The sequence below is a fragment of the Cygnus atratus genome, unplaced genomic scaffold, assembly GCF_013377495.2.
Source record: "Cygnus atratus isolate AKBS03 ecotype Queensland, Australia unplaced genomic scaffold, CAtr_DNAZoo_HiC_assembly HiC_scaffold_42, whole genome shotgun sequence".
Classification (NCBI taxonomy): Eukaryota; Metazoa; Chordata; class Aves; order Anseriformes; family Anatidae; genus Cygnus; species Cygnus atratus.
Genome location: NW_026110018.1, coordinates 174,798 through 193,669, shown reverse-complemented (window position 1 = coordinate 193,669; position 18,872 = coordinate 174,798). Strand labels below are relative to the sequence as shown.

The window sequence follows — 18,872 nt, the reverse complement described above, 5'->3', positions numbered from 1 at the left end:
AGGTCTTGCACTTTGAACTAGACGGTCTCTGAAGGCGCCTTCCAGCTGAACTATTCTGTGTTATTCAGGCAGAAGCCCCGTGGCTGTTATGCTACAATGAAGGGACCTGAAGACGCTGTCTGCCCCACTGACCTTCATGACACCCCTAGGGATATCTGATGGCCTTTGTGCTCACTCATTTCCCTCTCTCCACATACATACGAATTGCCTGCTGGCAGCAGTAGCAGCAAAGGATTTCTGTTCCCGTGTCTCCCCTGCACACACACAGGCCCCTGCTCTTCTTCTAAGCCACCCCATCTCCCAGGGAGCCTCTCCCAGGTGAGCACGTCTGTGCTGGCCTGGCCAGCCACTGCTGCAGCCCTTGGCCATGATCCCCACAGCTCCAGCTGGCAGTGCTGCTCTGCAGAGCGAGGGGGCTGTGGTGCCCAGGGCACGGGGGCACTTTGCAGGGCCGTGCTGGTCAGGCTGGGGGGCAGAGCCAGCTGGTGGGGGCCCTGCCACTGACCACCTCCCACAGCTCTTCTGTGGCCATGGGGTGCTCAGAGGTGCCCAGCCTGGCAGAGTGAGGAGCCTCTTTGCACGCTCTTCCTTGGGCACGTTCGGATCTGACAGCAACTCCAGAAGATGCCGTGAGCCTTCAGGCACGGCCCTTTTAGGAGAGAAATGATTCTCTGTAGGCCAGGTGTGTCACTGCAGTGCCCACTGCCTGTCCCTGCCTGCGGTCATTTTCAGCACGGCCACACAGCAGCACTGGCAGCAAGCTGCAGGAGCAGCCAGGCCTTACACCACCAGCACGGCTCAGAAGGAGAGGGTGGCAGTGGCAAGGGAGCAGCTCTGCATGGAGCCAGTGCTGGTGCTCCCTGGCCGTGCTGCTGGGCCCGACTCTTTTCCCCTCCTCCTCTGCATATAGGCACTGTCCCTGCAGATACAGAAATGGCCTCACAAAAAGGATGTCCGACAAACAAGTCCATGCAAGTTTTGTTTATTTTCACAAAGACTCCTCTTTTAGAGTAACATCTGGGCTATTCTAGACAGGTAGACACTGAACTGGGAGTGTGATGAATAATGACATTTTAATGGGCAACATTATGAGAATCAAAAAACTATATATTGAAAGGAAAAACAAACAAAACAAAACAAAAACAAACAAAAAAACCACCACCAAAAATAAATAAAAAAAAATCCCAACAATAATTGAAAACTTACCAAAACTAAGGAAAGCAAAATCAAGAATTAAGACAACTACAATACCAACAGAAGACAGGTAGTCCTGTAATAAGTTACATTACAAGCCATTTTTGTGGCTTGTAACAAGATAAGTAGCTTGTTCTTTTTGAAACACTAGTTATCAATATCCTGAGGGCATGCTTTAGCTCCTGGTTCCTCAGGCTGTAGATGAGGGGGTTCAATGCTGGAGGCACCACCGCGTACACAACTGCCACTGCCAGATCCAGAGACGGAGAAGAGATGGAGGGGGGCTTCAGGTGGTCAAACATGGCAGTGCCGAGGAACAGAGAGACCACAGCGATGTGAGGGAGGCACGTGGCAAAGGCTTTGTGCTGTCCCTGCTGCGAGGGAATCCTCAGCACGGCCCTGAAGATCTGCACGTAAGACAGAACAATGAAAACAAAACACACCCAAAAGAAAAAAGCACTAACAACAAGAACTCGAACTTCCCTTAGGTAGGAGTCTGAGCAGGAGAGCTTGAGGATCTGGGGGATTTCACAGAAGAGCTGGTCTAGGGCATTGCCCTGGCAGAGAGGCAGTGAAAATGTATTGGCCGTGTGCAGGACAGCATTGAGAAAGCCACTGCCCCAGGCAGCTGCTGCCATGGTGGCACAGGCTCTGCTGCCCAGGAGGGTCCCATAGTGCAGGGGCTGGCAGATGGCGACGTAGCGGTCATAGGCCATAACAGTGAGAAGATAAAACTCAGCTCCAATGAAGAAGAGAAAGAGAAAGACCTGTGCAGCACATCCTACATAGGAAATGACCCTGGTGTCCCAGAGGGAATTGGTCAAGGCTTTGGGGACAGAGGTGGAGATGCTGCCCAGGTCAAGGAGGGCGAGGTTGAGGAGGAAGAAGTACATGGGGGTGTGGAGGCGGTGGTCGCAGGCTACGGCTGTGATGATGAGGCCGTTGCCCAGGAGGGCAGCCAGGTAGATGCCCAGGAAGAGCCCGAAGTGCAGGAGCTGCAGCTCCCGCGTGTCTGCAAATGCCAGGAGGAGGAACTCGGTGATGGAGCTGCTGTCCTTGGACATTTGGTGCCACTGGGCACAAGAGCCTGTTCAAGGAGGAAAAGGCAATGAGAACTTCCAGCAGACTTCTCTAAGATAAAAACTACTCCATTCCTCATCTAACTCACCAAAATACTTGCCCTCTCTCAGGAAGGGCTTTGGCAGGTCCCTTTCAGAAGCTCTGGTCGGTGTTGGCAGAAGGAGACACAGGAAGCTGGGGACTCTGCCAATGGCACAGAAGGCGTCAGTGCCGCTCTACAGCAACAGGCAAATAGAAACAAGGGTTGATCTCAGATTAAATCCACCTGTGATACCCAAGGTCTCTTTAGCATTTGCCATCCCAATTCAACCAACTGCAGAGCAGGACCATGGGGATTTTGTATTTTTTCTTTTGCTCCTTTTTCCCCACCATAACAGAGGAGGCTTTTTTTTTTTTTTTTTTTTTTTTTTTTTAAGGCAGAAATCCTTGGCAGTTCTGCTGACCTTCAAAAGAAAGGTGTTGAGAGGCCAAGGGACTGACCCTCAGAACAGTTTCAAAATGCAGATCAACAGACTCCTCACCCTCTCTCATTTTACCCAAGAAGGAACTCACCTCTCTTCTCTTAGGTAAGGACACAGGGGGATCGTTGCAGATGCATACATACAGCAGTTTATCTGAGACGTCCCTGGGACTCCTAGATCCTATGGAGATCATAGAATAATAGAATCATAGAATGGTTTGGGTTGGAAGGGACGTTAAAGATCATCTAATTCCAACCCCCTGCCATGGGCAAAGACACCTTCCACTAGACCAGGTTCCCCAAGGCCTCATCCAACATGGCCCTGAAACAATCCGGGGAAGGGACAACCACAACTTCTCTGGACAACCTATCCCAGTTCCTCACCACCCTCATAGGAGAGAATTTCTTCCTTATATCTAATCTGATGCCATGGGAGAGCTGTGTCATTCGGGAGGAAGGCTGCAGCCCAGCAGGAACCCCAGGAAATGGCTCAAATGCCCTAGAGAATGAGTGCCCTGAAGGGAGGGTCAGCTCCTTTAAACCCCCCACACTGTTGTTCCCAGAGACCCAACATTTAGAAGGGGACATGGATGTTGTTCCTCCACGGCATATCTGCATGACAGGGCCTGGAGCACTGGCTTTTGAGCTGCAGGTGAATCCTCACACAAGGAGACCAATGGCAAGGACAGGAACAACAAGAACCAGAGGGGACATTGGCCAGGTAATGGGCAGGAAGGGCAGACACAGCTGGACACTCAAGTGTTTCTCCTGCTGGAGGGGATTCAGGGAGAAGGGCTCTGCTGTGAGGGAGGGGAGACTGAGGAATGTTCCAGGGAAGGCGCCTGCACTGCAGGGGCTGGCAGGGAGGTGCCAATTTCCCCCTCCCAGCCTTTGCTCTCAGCACTTTCCTCTCATCCCCTTCTCCTGTCTCTGCTGCCTGCAGCTGCCCCTACTGGGAGCTGTTTCTCTGCCCTGACCTCTTCTCCCTGTCCATGCTCACGCAGCCCATCCCACACGCTGTGTGCTCAGCTGTGCCCTGCAGACACCTCCTAGGATAGGGAAAGGTCTGGGGACGTTGTTCTGTTTGCAGGTCCTAACAAGCAGCTTGGAAATGCCCTGAGGACAGCACAAAGCTGGTGTTGGTGCCATTGGTAAGCAGAGATGAGCAAACGGACTTTCAGAGGCTCCTCAACAATCTCTGTATCTCAGTGTAATGCTCTAGGAGCCTCAGTCTCCCAGACACGTCTCCCCATGCCATTACCACACAAAACTCCTCCTCATCGCAGCTGGAAAATGAAGGCAGAGACTCCTCAAGGGCCTTCCCTTCAAGGCAGCCTGTGCCTTGACCTTCCTATGGAAAAGTCCCCTGTGCAATGCCCTGGGGAGGCGTGGGGCTGTGAGCAGCCAGCAGCAGGCTCTGGGCAGCAGCAGGACCCTGCCCTGCCCTGCCCTGCCCTGCCCTGCCCTGCCCTGCCGTGCCAGGGGGGCTCCTTCCACCCGCAGCTTCCCCCTGCAGCCCCTGGGCAGCTCCCCGGGCAGGATGAGTGCTGAGCCTGGCAGGCGGCAGAGGCCTTGCCCCGGCACAGCCCCTGGGGCACAGCAGGGACCCTGCTCTGCACCACAGCCCTGGGCACCCCTGCCTGCACCCCCGGCTGCACAGCCTGCAGCCGGCCCCAAGAGAAGGGAGCCCTCGGGCCCTGCACGCTGACCCTGCAGCACACAAGCCCTGCCCCGGAGCACGTCCTCCTCCTCTGCACCAAACAAGCTGTGACAGTCCTTCCTGCAGGTCCCACACTCTGTGGCATGTGCTCCATTGAGGAGGTCCCTCCAGGAAACACAGCTCTATTGCCCTGCACGCAGAGACTTACTTTGTCAAGGTCTGTGAAGCTTTCTGCCACTATCTGCTCTCCTTTGTACACCTACTCCAGGCTGCCTTATACTTCCCTTTGTTTCTCTCCCTCTGCAGTGCTGCCTACTTGCCAGGAGCTCTCTCCCTCCCTCCCTCCCAGGAGCCCAGCCCCACTCAGCAGCACAATCCCAGTGCCAGGCATCACTTTCTCTACCCTCCCCTCTCTACCCTGAATTCCCTTCAGACATCCCTGCAGCTCCCCAGAAACCTCCTGGGAAAGAGACTGAAGTCATCACTGACGTTGTCTCTGCCCATTCAGCAGGGACATTTCTGTCCAGCAATGTCATTTCTTCTCGCAGAAGCTGACCTAGGCATGGGAACCATCAGTTGTTCGTCCCATCATTAGGCAGGAGACCCAGACAGGGCCTAGGAGGGATCTCCTTTACCACTAGGTAGGGAAGGGATAAATCTGAGTCAATTGAGGCAATTCTCCATCAAGAGTAGATTAACATCCATCGTCTATCTGGACTTCTGTAAGGTCTTTGACATGGTTCCACATGATATCCTGATCTGTAAAGCGGCTGCATGGCCACAGCCTGAGAGTTGCTGTCACTGGCTGTATGTCCAGGGTGGAGGCCTAGTGGCATCCCTCAGGGGTCCATTTTGGACCAAACCTTTGGACCAACCCTTAATATCTTTATAAATGAAAGACTCTGGGATCAAGTGCACCCTCAGCAGGTCTGCAGATGGCACTAAGCTGAGCAGTGCAGTTGATATGACAGAAGAAAGGGACCTGAACAAGCTTGTGAAGTGTCCCCACAAGAACCTAATAATTTTTCAAGAAGTCCAAGTGTAAGTTGTTGCACCTGGGTCAGGGCAATCCCAGACATGAGGACAGACTGAGTGAAGAACTCATTGAGAGCAGCCCTTCAGAGAAGGACCTGGAGGTTCTGGTGGACGTAAAGCTCAACATGAGCCAGCAGTGTGCACCTGCAGCCCAGAAGGCCAAGTATGTCCTACGATGCATCAACAGAGGAATGGCCTCTGGGTCGAAGGAGGTGAATGCCCCCTATACGCTACCCTTATGAGGTCCTACATGGAGTGCTGCATCTGGGTGTGGGGCCCCCATCACAAGAAAGATGTGGACCTGTTAGAGTGGGTCCAGAGGTGGGCCACGAGGAAGTTCAGAGGACTGGAGCACCGCTCTTATGAAGAAAGGATGAGAGAGCTGGGGATGTTCCGCCTGGTGAAGAGAAGGCTTGGGGGAGACCTCATTACAGCCTTTCAGTACTTATAAAGAGTTCATCTGAAAGATGGCAAGAGACTTTGTACAAGGACAGATGGTGATAGGATAAGGGGGAATGACATTAAGCTAGTGGAGGGGAGATTTAGATTAGATGTTAGGAGGAAATTCTTCATTCAGAGGGTGGTGAGGCTCTGGAACAGGTTGCCCAGAGAGGTTGTGGATGCCTCATCCCTGGAGGTGTTCAACACCAGGTTAGATGAGGCCCTGAGCAACCTGTTACAGTGGGTGGCGTCCCTGCCTGTGGCGACTGAATGCATGGACTCTTTTTGTGAGCAAGTAAGTGTCTTTATTGCAGTTTGGCTATGCTCCTTTTATACACTTTCCTTCCAGAGGTTTTCCTTCCAAAAAACCCTCCGGTCCTCCTTTACAGTCCTTTGATCCTTGTATTTCTCAGGCTGCTAGGTACCTTATTGCAACCTCCTTTCCCGTTCGAGGTTTTGGTCAACACTTGGTTACTTTCCTCTTTCCTGGGCCTCGTAACAGTCTTTGTAGTTATCTTCTCTTGTTATTTATGTATGCCTCAGGCTCCATGGTGTCTCTCATCCTCCACATTTCTCTTGTCTTCCAGAACTCCCTTCCTGGATTCTCACAAGTCTTATCCACATTCCTAATTAAACCTACTTTTTCTACATTTCCCACAATTTATCCATATACATTGCTAATTAAGGCTACATTTTCTATATGATTACATATCCCACACCTGCCTATGGCAGGGGTGATGGAACGATATGATCTTGAAGGTCTCTTCCAACCTAGGCTATTCTATGATTCTATGATTTCTCTTTGTAGGACTCCTGAAATGACCCCCAGTTTTCCCGTGAGATTTCTGTCACCCCCCTTGCACAGGTTCACTGCTCTGTGTTGCAACCCTGCCTTTCTGGATTGCTGGTGACAGCCAACTGGTGGCTGTTGGTGATAGATTCACTAAGGGCAGATTGTGCCTGACGAATCTGGTGGCCTTCTGTGATGGGGTTACTGGTGGACAGGGTAAGAGCAACTCACATCATATACCTTGATTTGTGCAAAGCATTTGACAGTGTCCCACATCACATCCTTATCTCTCAATTGGAGAGACATGGATGTGATGGATGGACCACTTGGCTAGTAAAGAATTGGTTCTATGGTCACACTCAGAGAGCTGTGGTCAGCAGCTCAATGTCTCAGTGGAGATCATTAATGAGTGGTCTTCCTCAGGGGACATTATTGGGTCTGGCACTATTTAACATCTTTGTCGGTGACATGGACAGTGAGGTTAAGTGCACCTGAGCAAGTTTGCCAATGACACCAAGCTGCGTGGTACAGTCAACATGTGGGAGGGAAGGGATAATATGCAGAGGGACCTAGGCAGGCTTGAGAGGTACGACTGTGAGAATCTCATGAGGATTAACGAGGCCAAGTGCAAGGTCCTGCAACTGGGTTGGGGGCAATCTCAAGCACAAATGCAGGCTGGGTGGAGAATGGATAGAGAACAACTCTGAGGAGAAGGACCTGGGGTGTTGGTGGATGAGAAACTCAACCTGTGCTGCCAATCTGAGTTTGCAGCCCAGAAAGCCAACCATATTCTGGGCTGCACTGAAGGAAGTTTGTCCAGCAGGTCAAGGGAGGTGATTCTCCCCCCAAACTCTGCTCTTGTGAGACCCCACATGGAGTTCTGCATTCAGTTCTGGGGCCCCAAGCTCAAGAAGGACATAGAAGTACTAGAACGAGTCTAGAAGAGGCTAAAAAGATGATAGAAAGGCCGGGGCACCTTTTCGATGAAGACAGGCTGAGAAAGCTGGTTCTTTTCAGCCTGGAGAAACCCTATAGCAGACTTCCAGTACCTAAAGGGGACCTTTAGGTAATGTTTTAAACCTAAAGGAGGGTACTTTTAAATTAGATATAAGGAAGAAATTCTTTCCTTTGAGGGTGGTGGTCACTGGAACAGTGTGCCCAGAGAAGTTGTGGCTGACCCATCCCTTGCCCCTTCGTGGCCAGAAGCCTCCCGTGACAAACCAAGATGGAGACCCCAGCTGCAAAGTTGCTGTTTAACCTCATCTTTTCTGCATGGGGCCTCCTCCGTACCAAAGAACCCAGTCTCAGCTCCCACTTTGCCACAAGTGTTCTGCATGGGCACTACAGGGCCTAACTCTACCATGTCCTGCCCTGGCTCTGCCATCCTGCTGGGCAGAGGAGAGGGTGGTGACAGCAAAGGGATGCATTTGGGTGGGGAACATGGGGCCTGGCAGAGACAAAGAGTTGAGGGAGAGGTCAGGGTAAAGCAGCAAAGGCAGCATGAGTGGTGGTGTTGGTGGGGGGGCCATGTTTGTGCCAGGAGCCTGAGTGGGTAACAGCTGGCAGGAGGCGAGGGTACTACTGTACGAGCCAGTCAAAGAAATTCTCTAAGACTCAATTTGGAGGTTTAGAAAGCATTCATTCTTTTACTGCCGTGCTGGACACACTGAGTATCACTCCACCTAGTGTGCATACAGAACTGTTCAAGCTATAGGGGTTATATACATTCAAAACATACATATTAATCAGATTTCAAAAAAAAAAAAGATTAACATATTCATACTATTTCCAGTAACTCATTAAAATATGTAAATGACTCTGACACATGCACATTTGTTTCCGCTGTCTTTCAGGGTTCTCTGGTGGTCATTGGTAGTCTTCCTCACTATGTTTGCTAGTTGAACCCAGTTCTTGTCCATGCTCAAATCATCTAAATCTTTCTTCTCTTATTCTTTCATCTTAGACGTGCATACAAAGCTTAGTCGGTTGCACATCCAAGGACATATGCACAACATGAGTTCCTCACCTAATCTTCTTCTGGCACATCCTCCAGGCCTGGGTCACCTTGCCCTCATTCTGAGATACAAGTCTGTAGGCTCTCATAGATAAAGCTGACTAGTGACTAAGGTAACATCAGGGATACAAAGTTTCTAAACTTCCTTCTATCTAACAAAATATAGTAAAGGTTTGACCTATCTGCTAATGAAGCTTTTCAAATTTGACTCCATTGTTCTGTCAAGGAAGAGACCATTTTTCCTTTCAGCTCGCTATTGAGGGGAGGCTGGGAAGCGCCTCCCAAGGCCGCTCCTGCCAGCAGAGAAAAGGCCGGGGATGAGGGGAGGGGAGGGGGCTGGAAGGGCGGTGGTGAGGTCCCTGCCGCTGTGCGGCCTGGTTGCCCCGCAGGAGATGTGCTGGCCGGCAGGCCTTGTGAGGTCACTCAGTATGTCACAGAGCACCCCAAGGCAGCAGGGATTGGAACTGGAGAGGCGGGTGGCAGAGCCCAGCCAGGGGCTGGCTGTGGGTCCCCTCTGCTGCAGCCGCCTGACGGAGCGTGGCAGGAGGAGGGCAGGCAGGGCTCACGGCTGCTGCACTCACGGTTGCCTTGCCACAGGCTGCTGTAGAGCTCGAGGCATGGCCACCACAGCCCCCGCCCCTCGGAAGGCACCGCAGCTGCTGGGACAAAGGCAGGTCTTGATACAGAGCCAAAAGAAAATGAAGTCATTGATGAGTAAGTTGAATAAGACTGGACCCAGTATTGACCCCTGGGGAACACCGGTAGCTACAGGCCTCCAACCAGACTCCACACCACTGAGTACAACCCTCTGAGCTCTGCCATCCAGTCAATTTTCAATCCACCTCACTGTCCACTCATCTAGGCTGTGCTTCCTGAGCTTGTCTATGAGGATGTTATGGGAGATAGTGTCAAAAGCCTTGCTGAAGTCAACGTAGACCACATTCACCGCTCTCCCCTCATCTACCCAGCTAGTCATCTCATCACAGACGGCTATTGGATTGGTTAAGCATGATTTCCCCTTGGGGAATCCATCCTGACTACTCCTGATCAACATATCTTCCACATGCTTGAAGATGACCTCCATGACCAGTTCTATTCTGGTACCTTCCAGAATGTGCAGTTCTGGTATTTCCGATATTAAGCTATGATCTAGGTCACAGGGTCCAAGACACAATCAGGCAGTGTCTTTTCATTCTCACCTGTTATGTCTTTTGCCCACTGACAACAGAGGGACAACAAAACAGGAGTGAACCCTGAAGTACAGCTGAGCTGGGGAAAGAGCTCCTCCACCACACTCCGCACTCGTGGGGGATCCCATCAGGACCCATGCACTTCAGGATGCCCAGTTTCTTTACATGGTTCCTAACCTGAGACGCGTCCATCAAGGGTAGGTCTTCCTTGCAGAGGAACTTGTGAAAATCTAGGATTTGGTGAATAAATCTCATTCCGTCTTCCAAGGAGAAGAGAGCCTCTTTCCCATCTTGCGATGCTCTGCATCAGGGTCAGAACAGCTCCATACACCACAGCAGGCTTGGACCAGACTTCAGGAAGAGCAACCTGGAGGAGAAGAGCCTGGGCACAACCAGGGATGCCATATGAGCTGGCAGTGCTAAAGACGAATATGGTCATGTCCACTTTGGGCTGCACTAGTAGGAGTTTGTTCACGCAGGCAAGGCAATTATCATCTTCCATGACTCCACACTGGTGTGGCCCTAACTGGAAGAATACTTCGTGGTGTGGGGGCTCCTTTTCTAAAGGAATTCATAGCAGGTTTCATAAAGGTTTCATAGCAGGTGTGCCAATCCGGGGCTATGGGTCATGGGTGAGGAGGCTGAGACCTGCGCTTCCTAGGCCTGGTGAAGCACAGGCTCAGGGCATTCTTGTAGGAGCTCCTGAGAGCTGGAAATCTGCTTTCAGAGATGATGGCCCATTTTGGGTAGAGGGAAAGAACATGAGAAAGGAAAGCCACCACAGTCTGCTGTTTTGGAGGTCTGGCGTGGTGACGAGGAGAAAGAAATACCACTCCAAGGGCAGTGCTGTGGTGACTCGGAGTCTGGTTCTGCTCATGGCTTTGTGTTTCAAGTGAGAGGCAGTGAGGACAAGGAGTCCCTAGTATAGGTAGGGAGATGCTGTGGTGGGGAAGCAGGTTGGATGTCTCCAGGCTGCAGGGAAAATGGTTCAGGAGTAGGACAACCTGTGGGGAGACGGCCAAGGGCACTGACAGGGCTGGAAGGCCCTGACAGAGCAGAGGTCTTTGTCCCCTTAGCTATGGCTGTTGTCTCTGCCACTGGGGCCTACGAGATGACACATTGTGCTCCTGGCACTGGAACCATGTGGCCTCCTTGCAGCCCCGTCCAGTGGTGTTGTACCATTGTCCTTTAGTTGCCATCACGCACCCCATATCCCACTGCCCCTTGAAGAGCAGTGTGAGGGACAGAAGCTCTCTTCCCAGAGGCTGGGTGTCAGGCCTTGGTGTTTGCTTTGATAAAACACATCAAGGTTTCCTCAGTGTCAGGGCCACCTTTACTTTGCCTTTGCCTGTCTGTCGTCACTGCCTCCCATCTTCTTCACTAACAAGTCCATAGGGGAGCTGTGGTGGTAATGGCCCCCAGTGGGAACAATTAACGCTCCCAGAAACTTCAGCGTTTCTTCTGGCCTTCCCTTCTTGAGCAGCCTGTGTAATCTCAGCATCAGAGTTCCATGGACTCAGCACCAAACACACCCTGGGGCTCAGTACAATGCAGAGAACCCTCCTGTGCCCTCTTTCTTCCCAGCATTTCCTTCAAGGCTTCAGGGCTTGTACATCTAATTTTGGAGATTTCCGGAGGGTAGTTAATGAGGCAGATTTCAATGAGGAGTTGATAATAAGGGAGTCGTCCTTCAAGTTGAATTCTTTATTGATTTATTTCAATTGCCTGACCTCTCCTGTTGCTATTGATCTAGAGGGTCTCCTAAGGAGGCCTGGTCATCTTGGAAAAGCAGTCCCTTGAGGCCAGACACTCTGTGGGCAGCCTTGCTCCTTACCTCCCCAACCCTATCATTTCTCTCAGGAGCCACCTGGGACTTGCAGCACTTCTCCTCCCATCAGACTTCTCCACTCAGGGCTGCAGCTGCATGTTACAGCTCCTTTGCACCAACTCATATCCCTTTTCACCACAGAACTGCCTGCACACAGGCCACAGGCACTGAGAGCAATGGAGAGGGACAGGCTTCCCATCGAGAGCAATGGGAAGGGAGTCTTCAAAAAAATAAAAAATAATTAAAAAAAAACACCTTAAACATGGTCATTTGATCAGGAGAGATGGGAACACCTGCAAGGTGGGGGCGACAGGACTCACATCAGAACAGACACAGGACACAGTAGTGGTAATGCAAGGAGAGGGGAAGATTGATATTTCTCATACAATTCATGCACTTCTTGGTAATTCCCTGTCTGGCATGGTGAGAAAATATTGCCATTTCATAAAAAGAGCTCAAGTGTTTGAAGTGATGAACATGTGCTCTGTTTTATTTGTATTTTTTTTCCTGTGTTGGAATAATTTGTTCACTTTTCCAGGCAGACCGTGTTGGTCTGACCACAAACATCCAGTGCCATGTTCAGAGGCCCCAGTGTACTGGAGGTGTTTGCCTGGGGATGGTAGCTGCCAAGAGGACCTGTGGGAGACCAGAGGCCCTCAAAAGCTGCAGGTGGAGGCTTGACAGTGTCTCAAAGCATCAACACTGGCCATTTTTAAGTATTAGAGTAAAAGAAAACAAAATCACCAAAATTTGTAAAAGCTGAAATGTGCAAGTACCAATGCTTTAGAACTTTGCCTTATTTCTTTTTTGTTTTGTTTTCATTTTTATTGACGTTTTCTAAACATTTATAGTATTGTTAGGCCAACACCCTTAAATAAGATTATTTTGTGTCCAGTACAAAGCTCTGTGGCCCCCCAAAAACCTATCTGCCCAGCAAGGTCCATGACAATTCACAGTGTTTGCAAAAAAGTAAATCACACCGAGATGTTGACCTCTCTGCACAGATGGAGGAAAGTATGGCTATGAACATCCATGCAATGTTCAGCTTTCCTGGTGAAGAGTGCAGGAGATTTGGATGTGTGATGGAAGTAGAAAACATGCTCAGCTGTCCTTTATGGCCAGGACAGACTATACATTTCCCTTCAGGTAGGAAAGAAGGTGAAAAATGACACCATCTTGGAGAGAAGCAGAATGCAGAGGGAGAGAATTAACACCCCAGAAAAGCCCAGATCTCTTCCCACATCTCAGCGCACATCCAGGCAATGGACTTTCAGGTGCTCAGCGCTGGAAGATAGGAGCTTGAGGTGTCATGCAGAGATGGCTGAGGCAGTGCCTGCCAGGCTTCAGTTACAGCCAAGGGAGAAGAGAAGGAGTTCACCTGTCTGGCTTTAGATGGTCCCCTACAGCACAGGAGGATTCAGGCCCCACAGCATCTCCTCTGTCACCACCAGAAATTGGGCCTGAGGTCAAAGGACCACTAAGGCATGTTGGCAGGGACCTCAGGAGGCCTCCAGCCCACGTTGTCACAAGCACGGGGTCAGAACAGGCTGTTCAAGGCCTGATCCTGTTGCACTTTGCAAAACAAGCAAAGGCGGAGACTGCACAGCCTCTGGGTGACGCCTGGCTGAGCTCACGGTGAAAAGGCTTTTTGCCTTCTCTCCAGCCTGAAGCTCTCCTCTTTCACCTTCACAGCTGTTGTCTTTTGTCCTTCCACCCTGAACCCAGCTGAAGATCCTGGCTCTGCACCCTCCACAACCCCCTCAGAGATACAGCCAGAGGAGGTCCCCCTCATCCTGCCCTTCTCCAGGCGGGACAAGCCCAGCACCCTCAGCCTCTCCTCACTGGAAGAGTGCTGCAGAGCATCCTGGGGCCCTGTGCTAACCCCGCTGCAGCTTGCTGACATCCCTCCTGTCCTGGGGACCTGAAATCTCGATGCCATCTTCTGGATCATCCCTTCCCTGCATCTCCTGGCCATTCCCCGGCTCACACAGCCCAGGACGCTGCCGGCTCTCCTTGCTGCCAGGGCATTCGGCTGCCTCCTGCCCAGCTCCCTTCCCACCAAGACCTTTCCCACGGGGCTGCTCCCAGCCAGAAAGCCCCCAGCCTGTGCCACGTCCAGGGGTGGTCCCCTCAGGGCCACAAACTGGCACCTGCCTTGATGAGATGTCCAGGTTTGGGCTGGGACAGAGTTAATTTTCTTCCTGGTGACTGGTATTGTGCTCTTTTTTTGCATGTGGGAGAAAAGTAATGTTGATAACACACTGATTGTTGCAGTTGTTGCTGAGCAGTGCTCACACTGAACTAAGGACTTTTCAGCTTCTCATGCTGCCCTGCCAGCAAGGAGGCTGAGTGTGCACAAGAAGCTGGGAGGGGACAGAACCAGCTTGTTATAATTCTTTGTTATTATTCTGCCTTCCTTTTCTGTCCTCTTCAACTGTTTTTACCTCAGCCCACAGTTTTTTCCATTTTCTGATTCTCTCCCATATCCCTGAGCACAGAGGAGAGGGAGATTTTTGGCAAACACTAAGGCAAAAAGAAGGCACTGAGTCCCTCAGCCCAATCTGTGCCCGCTGCTATGAAATGACCTCTTTGACACTGAGGAGACTCAGGGGGATGCCTCCCATGACCGGCATGTTGGAATGGAAGGGCACGGGCTCCTGAGGAAGGACAGGCTGGGGACACGAGGAGGGGGCATCGCCCTCCCTGTCAATGAGCAGCTGGAGTGCCTGGAGCTCTGCCTGGGGGTGGGCGAGGAGCTGAGAGAGAGCTGATGGGTCAGGATCACAGGGAGGGCAGGGGCAGGGGACTTTGGAGTGGGGGTCTGCTACAGGCCACCTGATCAGGAAGAGCAAGCAGATGAGGCCCTCTTGTTTGTTTGTTTCTCCAGAGAGTATTTTGGGTGATGCAGTGTGCTTGGGTACCCTTGTGAGATGCTTGGCTACTGGAGGGAGTTTCTGACAAGCTCCCATGAGATGCCTTTGTGCTCCAGGTGGTGTTTTGGATCCCTGAGGAGATGCCTGGGTTTTTCACTCAGACGTTGGAGTGCAGTGGGGAGATTCTTGGGGACTCGAATGAGGTGCTTTGGTGTTCCAGGGAGGAGCTTGGGTGACCACAGGAGAACCTTGTGTGACAAGGAGAGAACGTTGGGTGCACCAGGGAGATGTTAGTGTGCCCCAGGGATATGCTTAGGTGCCTCAGGGAGGTTCTTGGGTGCCCCTGTATTGCTTTTATAACCCAAGGAGGTTCCTAGTGCTCCAGAGAAAACCTTGGGTGCTCTATAGAGATGCGTTGCGTTCCCAGAGACATGCCTGTGTACCCCAGGGAGGTTTTTGTGAACCATGGGGAGGGGCTGGAGGTCCTCACGGGGGATCTCAGCTGTCTCTTGAGGTGCTTGTGTACCCTGGGGAGATGCTTCTGAGTTCCGTGTAAAGGCTTGGGTGTCCAGGGCAATCTTTGTTTGTATCAGGAGGTGCTTGTGTGCCCTGGGGAGATGTTACAATGCTCAAAGAAGGTGCCTGGGTGCCCCAGGGGCACGTCTGGGTGCTTCAGGGACATGCCTGGGTGCTGCAGTGAGTGCTTTATTGCTCCAATTAGGTGCTTGCGTGTTCTCAGAATGTACTTGGGTGCCTCTGGGAGATGCTTGTGTGATCTGGGAATTACTTGGGTGCCCAAAGTAGTGCCTGTGTGCCCTGGGACGTGTTTGTCATCAATGGGAGGAACCTGCATGTCTCACAAAAGCGCATGGATGCTCTGGGGTGATGCTTGGGTGGTCCAGAGAGATGCTTGTGTGCTCCAGGAATGTTGCTTGGCTCAAGCGAAGAGATGCCAGCGTGCCCTGGAAAAATGCTTGGGGATTCCAGGGAGATCCTTGGGTCCTCCAGGAAGGTGCTTGTGTTCCCCAGGGAGGTGCTTGTGTGGTTTCTCCAAGGAGGTACTTCATGGCTGTGTGGAGATGCTTGGGTCCTTCAAGGATTTTCTTGGGTGTCCCACGGAGATACTTGGGTGCCCACGGTTGATGCTACTCTTCTGCAGAGAGGTGCTTTGGGTCTTCCAAGAAGGTATTAGATAGAACTATGGAGAATGCTTGGGTGCTTGAAGGATATTCTTATCTAGGGTAGATTCTTCAATGCTCTGGGTAGGTGCTTGATGTCTCCAAGGAGATGCTTGTGCGTCCTGTCATGATGACTTCAGGAGGTGCTTAGGTTGCATAGCTTGAATCTTGCATGTCAAGGGATGTGCTTTGGAGCATGAGGGGATTGTTTGGATGCCTGGGAAGGTTTGGGTGCACCACAAAGATCCTTGTGTTTTCCAGGAAGACGCTTCTGTGCTGTTACAAAAGGCTTGTGTCATCCAAGGAGGTTTTCTTCCAAGTCTTGGGGATATGCTTGGGAACTCCAAAGGGGTGCTTGGGTGCCTTGGGATGATGCTTGGGTGCTGCAGGTAAGCATTCACATTCCGCAAAGAGGTGCTTGGGTGCCCTGTGGAGATTTCTGAGTGCCTCAGGAGGTGCGTGGGTTCCCCAGGCAAATGTTTGTGTGCCCAGCAGAGATGCCTGGCTTCTCACAGCATGGACCTGGTTGCCAAAGGGAGATGCTTGGGTGCCAAAGCAAGATGCCAATATGTTGTGGAGATGCTTGATTTCCCTTGGAAATGCCTCAGTACCTGGGTGAGATGAGTGTGGGATACAGGGAGTTGCTTGAGCTTGGAGCAAGTGAGCACCTCCATGGCACACAAAAGCATCACTCATGGGCACCCCAGCATCTCCATAGGGCATGCATGAACATCCTTGGAGCTCCCAAGCACCTCCCTACAGCCATCAAGCATCTCCCAGGAGAAGACACACATCTCCCTGGGATGCCCAGGATTTCCCTGGGATGCCCAGGATTTCCCTGGGTCACCCACAAACCTCCATGGACTACCAAAGCCCCTCAGCCTGGCACACCACATGTCTCTGGGGCACTGAACCATCTCTTTGGAGCTCCCAAGCTTATCCAAAGGGTAGACAAGGATCTTCCTTGAGGAGCGAAGGACCTCCTTGGGGTAGCAAGGCATTTCCACGGGGCACCCAATCATCTTCCCAAGGGAAACAAGCACCGCTCTTGAGGCACCAAGCATCTCTGCGCAATACTCAAACATCCCCCTGGAGCAATCAAGCACCTCCCCAGGACACAGAAGCATCTCCATCAGGGCATACAAGCACCTTTCTGCAGCACCCAAGCATCTCCCCAGGGTATCCAAGAACCTCCCCGGAACATTCAAGCAACTTTTTGGGACATGTAAGAATGTCACCGGGGGATCCTAGAATCTCCCACGGTGTTCCCAGCATGTTTCTGGACCACCCAAGGAGCATTCCAAGGCACTTTGTGTGTCCCTGAAGGCCCCAGAAATCTCCCTGGACCACCCAAACATTATTGCTGGGCACCCAAGAAGGAATATTTTCAGGACCCAAGCAAGCAACAGGAGCAGAAAAGCATTTCCAAGGGCACACAGGCATCTCCTATGGGCACAGAATCATATGCCTGGGGCACGTAAACACCTCTCGGGAGCAACCAAGAATACTTTTCAAGCACCCAAGAACCTCCCTCCAGCAATGAAGCACCTCTCTGGAGAAACCATACATTGCCCTGGGTCAGCCAACATCTCCCTGGGTACACAAGCTTCTCCCTGAGGCACCCAAGCACCTTCCTGGAGGACCCAAGGAGCTCCTCGGGGTATGCAAGCATTTTCCCATGGCACACCAGCACCGCAAGTGGCACCTAAGCACCTCCCTAGAGACTGCCAGCACCTGCCTCTGGGTCACAAGCTCCTCCCAGAAGCACTCAAACATCTCACAGGGACACCCAAGCAATTTCCTAAGGCAATCAAGAGCACAACTGGAGCACTGCAGCACCTTCCTGCTCTCTGCAGTACCCAACCACTTCCTTGGGCACCCAAGTGACCCCAGACGAATAGAGCATCTTCCTAGAGATCCCAAGGATATTCCCAGGGCACACAAGCTTCTCCCCAGTACACAGAAGGCCAGGTTAAATGACCGGGTTAGCTGGTTCAAAACCAGGTTAGATGAATGCCTGAGCAACTTGATCTAGTGGGTCGTGTCCCTGCCTATGGCAGGGGGTTTGGAGTTAGATGATCCTCGAGTTCCATTCCAACCCAGGCCATTCTATGATTCTATGATTCTATGATTCTAAAGCGTATCTCTAAGGCACAAGAAAATCCTTTCTGGAGCACACAAAATTACCCCCTAATCACATGAGATTCTCCCCCAGTCACTCAAGCTTCTCCCTGCAGCACAGAAGCACCTCCCTGGGACACCCAAGCACCTCACTGGAGTACCCAAGACTCTTCCCACAGCACTCCTGCATCTGAGTGGAGAATGCAAGCATCTCCCCAGGGCTCCACAACACCACCTGGGGCACACAAACATCTCACTGGAGATGGGAAGCACCTCCCTTGGCACCCAAGAGCTTCCGTGGAGTGCAGAAGCCCCTTCCTAGGTCATTCAAGTATGTCCATCCAGGGCACCCAGGCATCTCCCCAGGGGACACCAGCATTTTCCTAGGTGGACCCATGTATCTCCTATTAGCACTCAAGCATCTCACTCCGGATGCACTGAAAAATTCTTCCACACCACAAAAGCATCTCCTTGGAGAAGTTAGGAATCTACCTAGAGCACGGAAGCATCTCCCTAGGGCACCCAAGTACGTCCTTCAAGTATCTCTCCTGTTGCATCCCAACACGTCTTTGCATTACCCCAAAGAATCTCCCCTTAGAAAAGAAGCATTTCATTGGAGGACACAAGCATCTCCCTGGGAAACAGTAGCATCAACTGTGGGCATCCAACTGTCTCAAAGGGGCACCCAGGAACATCCTTGTAGGACCCAAGCATCTCCTGAATCAGGCAAACCAACATGTTCCGAGAGAAACCATCCATTTCCCAGGGACAGCCAAACACCTTGCTGGGGAACGCAATCACCTCCCTTGAAGACCAAAGATCTCCCTGGGGGACCCAAGCATTTTCCCACGCCATGCTGGCACCTCCTCAGGGCGTTCAAGCACATTCCACGAGCACACAGTCTTCTCCTGGAGGCACCCAAGAACATTCCCAGGGCACCCAAGCATCGATTTGGAGCAAGAAAGCACAACACAGGGGCACCCAGCCATGTCTCGAAAGCACCCAAGC

General features: G+C 51.7%; 1 protein-coding gene across 1 annotated transcript; it reads right to left on the bottom strand.

The window, feature by feature from the left end:
- Positions 1–1,280: 1,280 nt before the first annotated feature.
- LOC118261535 (olfactory receptor 14A16-like) lies at positions 1,281–2,258 on the bottom strand. Its single transcript, XM_035572406.1, has one exon. It carries the CDS (start codon positions 2,256–2,258, stop codon positions 1,281–1,283), a length of 978 nt encoding a protein of 325 aa, XP_035428299.1.
- Positions 2,259–18,872: the final 16,614 nt, after the last annotated feature.

Bases quoted from the DNA above. Each gene is read 5' to 3' on its own strand.
- LOC118261535 (XM_035572406.1), bottom strand. From the start codon at position 2,258: ATGTCCAAGGACAGCAGCTCCATCACCGAGTTCCTCCTCCTGGCATTT.